The sequence below is a fragment of the Phalacrocorax aristotelis genome, chromosome Z (genome assembly GCF_949628215.1).
Source record: "Phalacrocorax aristotelis chromosome Z, bGulAri2.1, whole genome shotgun sequence".
NCBI classification, from domain to species: Eukaryota; Metazoa; Chordata; class Aves; order Suliformes; family Phalacrocoracidae; genus Phalacrocorax; species Phalacrocorax aristotelis.
The window spans coordinates 20754187-20764804 of NC_134311.1; the positions used below are offsets into that span (position 1 = coordinate 20754187).

Consider the following 10618-nt stretch of genomic DNA (forward strand, 5'->3'; position numbering starts at 1 on the left):
CTGAACCAGTCAGGACTAGGGTTTTCTTTTTTGATAAAGCATCACAGATATGGCAATCTGCCAAGGTCATTTTAATTGAAGTGAAGAGCACTTCACTCAAAGACTAAAACGAGTACATGAGTTCAAAACAATCAGGTTGTATTTACACTAAATTTCCTAACTAGAAATACAGGAAGGGAGAGATTCAAGAACATCTGCAAGCCACACATTCAAGCAGGCAATGGAAGTTATTTATTAAATTTTGAGTTAAATGGTTGACGCAAAAAGGCCCTTTTTACACCTCTCACAAGGCTTTCCACAAGTCTCTCCATAAGCAATTCTTCCTTAAGACAGGATATATCAACCTATATTCTGTTAAGATTTGCAAGCTTGCCTATTCAAATGAGAGATTAGATTCAGTATGAACAGCTCTGCAGGCAGGATCAACATTAAAGTAACTAGCTTTACTAATCAGTACATGCTTGTTAGACAAAAAAAGAAAGCCATGAATACAAACGGTGTTCCCCAGTAACATCCATACAGTAGTCACCGAACTATTAACATTTGAGCTCTGTTTTGGAGGGGGAAGACACTACTGAAAAGTAGGTTTGGATACCAACCTAGAGTGTACCAATTCCTCTGCACTAACACTGATTAATGATGTACTGTGTCAGCTCTTAGCGCGCTGCAAACAAACTGTCTTACTCTTCTTTGGAAAGGAGTAGTGTATGTCCTACTTCCTGTGCACTGACCCAGCACGTAAGAAAATGCTATAAAACAGTCAGTATATCGAGGATGCATGATCTCCCTTACTTACTGGTAACTTCTGTAGATTATCTGCAGCCTTTGAAAACTGAAACTCTTCAGCCCAAATTTTGATTCTGAAATGCTTTATCAGAACGTATTTTCCTACTTTCCACTTAGTTTTAGTGATTTTATACATATTTTCACTAAAAATGCTAAGACTTACCTGTACGAAAAGATATTGCTGTGATGGGACCCCAGTCTTGTTGAAACTTCATCAGAGTTTCATCAAACTTAATATTATGTACAATGATATGACCAGATACAAGACCAACTGCAACAACGTCCACTGCTGGAGCCTGCAAAAAAAAATCGAACAGCAACTGAAACGAAGAAGGAAAAGCTTGTTGCTACACTACTGATACCAATATGTACAACACAATGTATCTAAATCCAGGACGAACAGTAAAGAAACAAATAAGACATCTCACATGAGATCATCTTAACATTACCTTAACACATGACTGAACATCTGATAAATCTAAACAAAAAATAAAAGATGCAAGATTTTGTGCTTAGTCTCCATTGGATGAAACAATTCTGTTTCCAGAAGCCGGAACTACTTTGAAGTTTTCAGTAGTTCTGGTAGACCATTATACATCCTGCCACACACCCCCATATTTCCAAGTTTGGTCGGTAGTTGTCCTGGACATTTTCAAAGCTGTCATCAATGGTACCAATAAATTTTAATTAATGTTTATATCTACAAAAATACAGCAAATACAATCACAAAATCTTTTCTTCAATCAGCAAGATCTACATTTTATTAGCCTCCAAAGCAAAATAAATTTAGCAAAAAGCTACCAGTGTAACAGAAGTTACATGGTACACATGCACCTCACAAAGTTTCTGTGAATTCATTGCATCATTCAGTGAATAAAGACTACAGACACGATGAACACAAAACAGCTAAGACACTAAGTGGAATAGAACTAGGACTAGAAGTAGTGCAGATAAGCAGCCTTCAAGTCTACCTCTCCAATGCCTAAAATACTCAAGAGAGTGTTATTAGAATTACCTGAGAAAGTGTAAGTCATCTTGCTGTAATTTTGAACAATAATATTTTGCCTGCTTTTCTTGACCAGTTATGTAAGAAAATAAGACACCAAAAATACTAACTTGTTCAAGAGTTGTGACCGCAAACTGCCATCCTGGAAATGAGTATAACAGTTTGCTGGAAAACAAACAAACAAAAAACATGAATCAATTAGCCCTTGGCGATTTTCTACAACAAAATGGATGTTTTATATGCACTTACGCAGAAAAGTAGATCAGCTTTCTGTCCTTGTAAATCAGTTAAAAGGAAAAAAACCCTGTGATACTAATAAGTAAGGTTAAGAATAAAATTTATTATTAATTTTTATTGAAAAAGTTCGTGTCATGCATTAATACCTGAAAGGCGACATAATTATATCACATGAATAGGGAGGAAGACCCCTTCTATGCCAGTTGCTCCCCATGCGTTTCTGCTCTGAACACACCTCTTCAGAATTCTTAATGTCAAAATAAAAAGCCAGTCTTGGTCCAACTTCTAATACAAACAAATCATTCATTTGCAGAGTAACTTCCCTAAATGAAGACCCTAACACATATTACAAGCACATGCCATCTTGTTCCTTTCAGAAATGGTAACAGCCAGAATGTGAAGCAGGACTGCTCACGGACAAGGCAGTCATGCAGTACTTATTAAGAATGAAATTACCAAGACCGTATTTAAGAACATACATGATTAAAAAACTATTCCATCACCAGAGATGTAGGTGTCGTTCTTAAGACTGCTGGCAGCCACCACATGTTACCACCTCTCACTTTCCTTTCCTTCCAGAGACCATCAAACTTTCTGCTCAGTTCTTCCAACTTACTTTTGTGTCTAATTTCACCCATAGCTATTTACAAAATAGTGTACGTAGGGAAGAAACAGTCAAAACCAGAAATTGCTTAACCCAGCAACACTGCTAAAAGAGCAATAAGTGTTCCATAAATTTTTACACAATTAAGCCATCTAAGAAAGACTTTCTGTCATCTAGGATGTACTGCATCTCAGATGCTGAGACAGGCACTGGATACATTAAGAGTACTATGAGTAGAGACATTTAGTTTTCTGTATTTTTAAGTTATTCCTATTTCCTGATTCATATAGCATATATGGCATCTCCAAACCATTAAAATACGAAAAAAAAAAAATAGCAGTGGTAAAGCATTGGAAGTATACAGTAGTTACAAGAACAAAACACTGAACTATGCAAGCTGAGTTAACACGTATTTGCAGTACGTACATTCACATGCAGGGAAGCTCACTATAGCCATAACCTTCATGAGTCAGAAAAGCAGTTGATGGTGGTAGGCATGAAATACTGCCATTATGGAGAGTGCTCTACTGGGACATGCTCAGAGGCAACTACATGTCTACACATCTCTTATTAGAGTATAAGGATCAAATACATGCACTTCCTTGGACCCTCGAAACAAGGAAAAATAAGCTTGGAAGAAGGGAGGCAGAAGGCCTGAACATGCATTGACTATTATTTTAACTATTTTAATGGGAAATCTATGTGATTCCAAGAAATGAAGAAAAAAAACAAAGGCAATAAAGAATTCCTGAACAATCTCTGACATTTTGCAGGGAGAGTAAACAACACACAACTTGAAAGGTGTCAGCATTCAGGAAGCAGCATTATTCTTTGTTCCTGGAGACAGACCAACTTAAAACTTGCGCCAAAGGACTCAGTAAAATACTCCATGTTCAAAACCTAATGTACTTAAAAGCATCATTTGTTGCATATGCAACTACTTGGAGCATGAAGTATACTCATGTTACTAAGAATCTTACTTCGATCTTATATTCCACAGCTGCAAGGTCCCTTGTTCACTCCCAAGGAGAATTTTATTCAGATAGGTGCTGGGATGCATAATTGCAGAAACCGCAAAAGTGGCCTTATCAAAATCCACTTGAAGATACTCCTCTGCAAAAAAGCAGTTAACAATGTTAGTGTGGCTACCCCAACAAATCCGCAGGCTTGTCACCCCTTGGCAAATGTAAACGTAGAACTGATGTTTACTCTGTACAAATCCCATAATCGGTGTTTCTTGCATTAAAGGATTAGCTAACGTGTAACAGGACAGGCTAAACTTGTTTATGTTATAACATCTGTTGGCTTGAAGGTACATTTTTTCTCTATAAGCCTACTTTCCACAACAATGCTGGCAAAACTGTAGCGATTTATATCTTTCTGAAGGATTCCTGCTCCTGCCTGAGCAAAACACCTCATCTGATTAGCATGCCTTTTGTTTGTTATAGCAACTTCAAATCTCTAAAGCCTGTCTGCAGCCACTTTCGAGACCTAGCATCCAGGGAATGACATTGGTCACACCAATGAGAATGCTTTCTAAAGAAAAAAATTCAGGGCAATGAAACAGAATTTCATACAGCCCCTTGCAATGGCATGAGAAGATGCTGACACAATCGAAAGATTATTCGTAAGAATTTAGTCTTACCCAGACTGGTAAATATCAAGGAACTACAGGATTTCAGAGGTGGTGCCAAGGTTGCTGTAGCACAGCCTTTACCAGAAAGTGAAACAGGGAAACACAATCTCCATGTAGCCATATCTCTTTATGCTTGTATGGAACATTACTGGGTCTCTACATGGGGTGCAGGATCCATTCATGAAAAAACTACTGCAGGATCAGGACTTTAGATTACCATTTAAGTAGCACTATCATTTAAGGATTTTTTTCTTTTTTAGGAATAAAATACTTCTGAATATGCACATTTAAAAACACTGCTTTATTTAAATAACTGAATTTTTATCAATGCTATCCTATAAAGGAGTAACAAAAATACGCTCTCTCTCACCTTCTGACTGTGTGTTCCAGACAATAAGAACATTATCAACATCCACAGAAATTACATGATCACCAAAAGGCAGCAGAAGGTGTATCCTAGCCTTGTGACCTTCATAGGTATGAACCACCTAAAATTTCAAAATAGAAATGTTTTCAATTCAAGCTGTTAAGGTAGCATATCTTGTTAACGTAACACTTGAGGACAGTTAACACATCAGCAACAAGTTTAAATAAAATACATGGGAAGGCCACACAACTTTAAGTGGAAGACACACAATTTTCTCTGATAATTAAACTGTTGGCAAAATATTTCCAATTATTTATTTGAACTTTAATTCATTTATGTGAATTAACAATTTATTCTTCATCTCTAAGTAATTACTTAATTTTCATAATTAATACATAAAACACAGGTCAGCCATTACAGCATTCGCTTACATTCTCCCATATTAATTTTTTTATTCCTCCTTTACAGTTTTTACTTCCCTAAAATTGAAGGTACTAAACATCTTTGGAAATAGACGTTTGTAGAAAATGAACTGTCTTGAAAACACAAATGCTACACAACTGTTTTGAACTACTAAGCAATAAGTAAACTAATAAAAACCTCTTTGTTCCTGGCAAAAGCATGGAGGATATTGTCATATGAAGCAAACAGCAACATGCGGTCTGCAGCCAAACATGTAATGTCTTGTGGCAAAGCATTACCTGTTAATGAAAGAGAAGAAAATTTTAACTAGTTTCAGGTTCAAAACAAAAGAGAAAGACAAGTGTATTTAACTAGCACAGTGACACACCAGGAAAGCTCTCCTGTTGAACATTCTGTTGAATTTCTTAGAGAAATGCACGTTTCAGATGAATGAAAATATTGTCATAAACAAAATCACACCAGTAACAACAAGGTAAGTATCATCAGATTGACAGATCACAAGGTGGTTTTTTAGAAAAAAGACCTAATAAATTACTGAATTGTCACTGTAAGTAAAGGCACACGTTAGCTTTGTGAGGGCTTATGAAGAACTTATCCCAACAACACTTCTGCAGACTGTCAGAGCCCCACAGCCCACTGGTCTGGAAACACCAATGTTAAATCAAAGTCTCAGCATTAGCAATGCCTACAGGCTAAGCCATTCTGCAGACCTGTAAGCTAGTGACCCACTCCTGCACCTGCTTCCTGATTATGGCTAAAAACACTAAGAATTTACTGTTCTAAGGATACATCTCACTCCCCACCTTGTGACTAGCTCAGAAAGAACATCTGCTATTATGATCTGCTGCTTTACTCGCTCAAATGGTAGAAGAGTCAAAGCTCCAGACCAATCAAGTGAAATATAAAAATGCAAATTACAGCGCAGAATGATTGCAGAGAAACACCAGATCAAAAAGCAGTCACCGTGAGTGCACGTACGATACAAACTTAGATGATTACATAGCAGCCTTCCCCACAATGTTGCTTTGTATTATAAATTGTTATCAGACACAAAGAATCCCATATCCTTTGCTGCGCTACAGCAGTTTCAATAGGAAGAACTAAACTAAGAAAATAAAAAAGGTTGCGCTTTATAAGACGTTTCATTTGTTTGAACAAACGTTCAAGATTATTAAGTAACAAGACGTTAGACATCTCCCCATAGTGCCTCCGAAGCAACTTAGGCCTACAATCAAGTTACAAATACCTGGTACTCCACAGAGCACCAACCACTTAACATCAATAAACCAACAACACCGCACAGAGTGGTGCATCATTTATTTTTTCAATCAGTTTTGTAGGTAAACTACTCAATTTCTCAAAAAGCTTAAATGATTCTGTGTGTAAGAAGAATAATACGATCATTAAGGGTGGAAAAGACCTCTAGGATCAAGTCCAACCGTCAACCCAACACCACCATGCCTCCTAAGCCATGCCCTGAAGTGCCACCGGCATTTCCTCTCATCCTCTCTCTAGTAACCTGGGAGAAGAGACCAACACCCACCTCACTACAACCTCCTTTCAGGGAGTTGTACAAGGTGATATGGTCTCCCCTCAGCCGCCTCTTCTCCAGCCTAACCAATCCCAGTAGCCCCTGTTAAGGATTTCACAGAATATGCAACTTTTTTACAATTCTGTAAGCTGAAAACAGAAGTTACATTAATGTGCTTACAGATGTGACTATTCACCACTGACCTTATAAATCTAGTCCTGGTTGTGTAACAGTTATTTATTCCCAAGTTTGCTTTGTGAGGTCTGTGTAGAAACTTTGTGGTACAGAGAAGTAAAAAACCTACTTTTCAAGACAGCGTGCATCTCACTGAATCACCTAAACATCGGTTGGAAGGGACCTTTGGAAATCATCTAGCTGAACCTCACACCTAACTCCTCCCAAAGCTGGATTATCACCAGTACTAGACAGGGTTAACTGCAGCTATGCCCAGCTGAGTCTTGGAAACTTTTAAGGAGATCCCTCGAGCCTCCCTGTTAGTCAGCGGATGTTAGCAAAAATGGCCCTGTGACCCTCTCAAGCTGCAATCTGCAGCTGCTACCCCTTGTTACTGTTTACCTTCACCACAAATTCAGCTCTGCCATCTTTGTAACTGTCCTGCAGATAAAAGGCTGCCTCTAGGTCTCCCCATATTTTTCCTTTTGTGAGACTAAACAAATACAGTTACTTCAATGTCTCTTCTCACACCGTGTGCTGTAGGCCCCTGACACTCTTCAGTTCCTCAGCAACCCTCCTGAAAGAGAAGGGGGAGCGGTGAGAGGGGATGAACCCTGCTAACTGGGTATTGCAGTCCAGGTACGGCCTCACCAGCACAAAGTAGAGGAGAGTAATAGCTTTCCCTGATCTGCTGGCCAGGTTCCTAACATGGTACACAGCCTGACTTACTCACAATTACTGCACTGTTGGTGTACATTCAACTTGGCAGCAGCACAGCCCCAGCTCCTTTTTAGCAGGATGCCATGCAGCCAGTCAGTTCCCAGCTTGTTCTGTCCCAGGTGCAGGATTCTGCTATTGCCCGCACTGAACTTGGCAAGGTTTCTGTTGGCCCAGGCCTAGTGTTTCACAACACCTCCCCAGACTCAAGCTCTACCATTCTGGGTGTCACCTATTCCTCCTAACATAGCATCGTCTGCAAATTTTCCTAAGAGCACACGCTGCCTCATCACCCTGGCTGTCGGTGAAGGTGCCGAACAACGTGGGCCCTGCTGCTGGCACCCAGGGTGCTATGCTTTGCTGCCAAGTAGATGTCAAACCATAAATTCATATGCTCTGTATTCAGCAGTCCAGCCAATTTTTAACATTCCCTGAAGACTTTTAGTCCCATCCACACCTGTTCTGTTCCTGTAATTATTTTCCTCCTAGCCTTCTAGCAAACACAAACAGAATGAAAAAAAGGGATCTGGAATTAACAGCTTTATTCACTGCCCACTCCTTAAGGCCTAGGGGTGTTCTCGGAAGAGCAGGATGACAAGAACAGGAGGTTCACAAGGTGTATCCCTAACAGAACTAAGTTACAGTTGCAACAGCAGTTTTATTTCCAAATTGATATCCAATATTTCTGAGACTCCTTTCAAAATATTTTAGAGTAAATATTAGCACACACAATTAATTATCCATTTGTGAGCTGACAATCAAGTTCGGGTGTCAGATATGTCAAAAAAGAAAACACAAGAATGAAAAATCTGTGCATACTTACTGATAGCAACAATTCCAAGCTTGTTCACCTGCAATGAAAATGGTAAAAAGGCATTTATAGTAATTGGTTGCAATGAATTTGCTATAAACAGAAATTCAACGTTTTAGGAACCAACCTAGATAAGGAATTTGCATGCCTCACAAGACCTCACACGAGAAATTATTTGTCTGAGTTTACAACAATATCTACAGGAAAACCCACAGATAGCAGGTCAAAAGGAATGGGACAACGTACTGTTCAGCAATGGTAACTTGTTCTCCTTGATATACTTTGCTCTGATGCACAAGAAACTAAGCACGTGTTTGGACACCTTGCAGAACCCAGGCAAAATTTTTTTCACATAATCTGTTTCTACTGTACTTCCACTAAAACTTCTTCTCTCTGTTCATATAGATTTTGCTTCGGTTATAGTCATCTCTGCCCAGTAATGGTCATGACTATTTTAGTTGAAAGTCTATGCAGAAGACTGAGAGGAGTGAACGCTAAAAGGCTACCACAAAGGCACAGGAAGGTCTGTGGTGTCCGCGTTCTGCTGTTCACTACAATCCATTCAGTTCTAGTTTGTTACTGTTTCTATAGAGTGTTTTTATCGTTCTGCAAGAACTGAGTCAATACCACAGGCTTTCACCTTGCAGAACTGAATTAGGCTCATCTGTTTCTGTACAGGAGAAGTTTTAGTACGATCTTATGGATTGCCACCCCCCCACCCCCCCCAAACTGGAGCCCTCAAACGGTAAACCGCAGCCACCCAAACTGCAGGTGGGCTTTGGTTTATCTGGCAACGAAGGAAAAGCTTGAGCAGCATGCGCGTGCCCTCCAACCGACGGATGGGCCGTGCTGTCCCCGCCGGGGCTGCCCGGGCAGCTGAACCAGCCCGTTCTGGGCCCCATGATCGGCAGCCACCCCTCGCAGCCCCGCCCGCCGTCCAGGCCCGCTCCCACGCTCCCGCCTCGTGGAGAATCCGGGAGGTGGGAGGTAGCGGCGGCCCAGTCCTGTCCCGCGGCCCCAGCCCCCCTCCCCCGGCATGAGGCCGGCCAGCAGCGAAGGGCCCCGGCCGTCCGGCGGGGGAAGGGGGCCGGGGTCTCGGGGGCCGCATACTCACGTTGTAGGTGTGGATGCTGGGCCCGATAGCGACGGCCAGGTAGAACTGGCGGTGACGGGCGTGGTACCGCAGGACGTGCGGGACGTGGCCACTGAACTGACCGAGCACGCGGAAGCCGGCGAACAGCCCGCCACCCGCGCGCGCCATGGCGGCCCCACGCGCCGCGCCGCTCCGCTCACGCGCGCCGGTCCGCCGGCAGGAAGCGTCCCCCCGCCCGCTTCCGGCCACGCCCCGCTACCCCGGCGTGCGCCGCCGAAAGGGGTCCCGGCGGCGGCCCCGTTTCCGCTGCTGGGTGGCGCTGCCCGGCGGCACCGCGCTCGGCCGGCGGGGACCCCGCACCCCCACAGCCCCACTCCGGCTGCGGGTTCTCCCGGCAGAGGCGCGGGGGATGTCAGCGCTGCGCCCCCGCCCCTCGGGGCCAGCAGAGCACTGTCCCCCACCCCCAGCGCCCCCGCATACACCCCCCACAGCCACGGCTGCTACGTTTATTTTTTTTTTTTCTTTTATTCTCCCCCCCCCTCCCCTTTCCGCTCACAGAGCGCCACAGAGGCGCGCAGCGGGGCGCTTAGGGAACCGGCCTCCGGTGGCGGGGGTTCCGGCCACCCCTCTAAACAACGCCGCGCTTCAAGGCGTTTGGGTCGGGGGTTTTGGGGATGTTTTTTGGTGTTTTTTTTTCTTTTTTTAATAAATTACATAATAAAAAACGACCCTCAGGATTACGTCGTTACGATGACTGCGCGGCGGACAATAAATACTCAGCAAAGCCCGGTACAGGGGGAAACCCCGCGCCCCCAAAAGTCATCTATCCCAAATTGATGTAGCTTCTCCACACCGCCAGCAGCTCCGGGGCTTTGCTCTCGTCGCACGGGCCTCGGCTCGCCTTCCCGCCGGCGCCGCCCTGCCACCGCACACCCCGCGTTAGGCTCCCGCAGCCGCTCCGGGGCTCTCGCGGCGGGGCGGACCCGCTCCCGGACCCGCCCCCGACCCCGGACGCGCCCCGCACCCACCTGTGGCGGCCGGTAGCCGGGGCAGTGGCGCCGCGCGACGGAGAGGGTGCTGTGCCAGAGGGGCGGCGGGCGGCGGCCGCAGCCCCGCGCCCTCTCCAGGATGCACTCCAGCAGCCGGCCCGCCCGCTCCGCCCGCCGGGAGCCCTGCGGGCACACAGCCGGTCACGCCCCCGCACCCAGGACCCGCACCCGTGCCCCGCCGGAA

The 10618-nt window shown here is 43.8% G+C and overlaps 1 protein-coding gene across 1 annotated transcript in view; it reads right to left on the bottom strand.

Annotated features, from left to right (window-relative positions):
- WDR36 (WD repeat domain 36) overlaps positions 1-9616 on the bottom strand; it is a 35200-nt gene extending 25584 nt beyond the window's left edge. Inside the window, exons 1-7 of the mRNA XM_075079928.1 lie at positions 9407-9616; positions 8305-8332; positions 5237-5337; positions 4640-4757; positions 3614-3746; positions 1903-1957; positions 950-1082 (exon numbers count right to left, since the gene is read on the bottom strand). Of these exons, the coding sequence (XP_074936029.1) occupies positions 950-1082; positions 1903-1957; positions 3614-3746; positions 4640-4757; positions 5237-5337; positions 8305-8332; positions 9407-9553 (715 nt within the window). The 5' untranslated portion in view covers positions 9554-9616. The remainder of the gene's footprint in view (positions 1-949; positions 1083-1902; positions 1958-3613; positions 3747-4639; positions 4758-5236; positions 5338-8304; positions 8333-9406) is intronic.
- Between the last annotated feature and the right edge of the window lie 1002 nt (positions 9617-10618).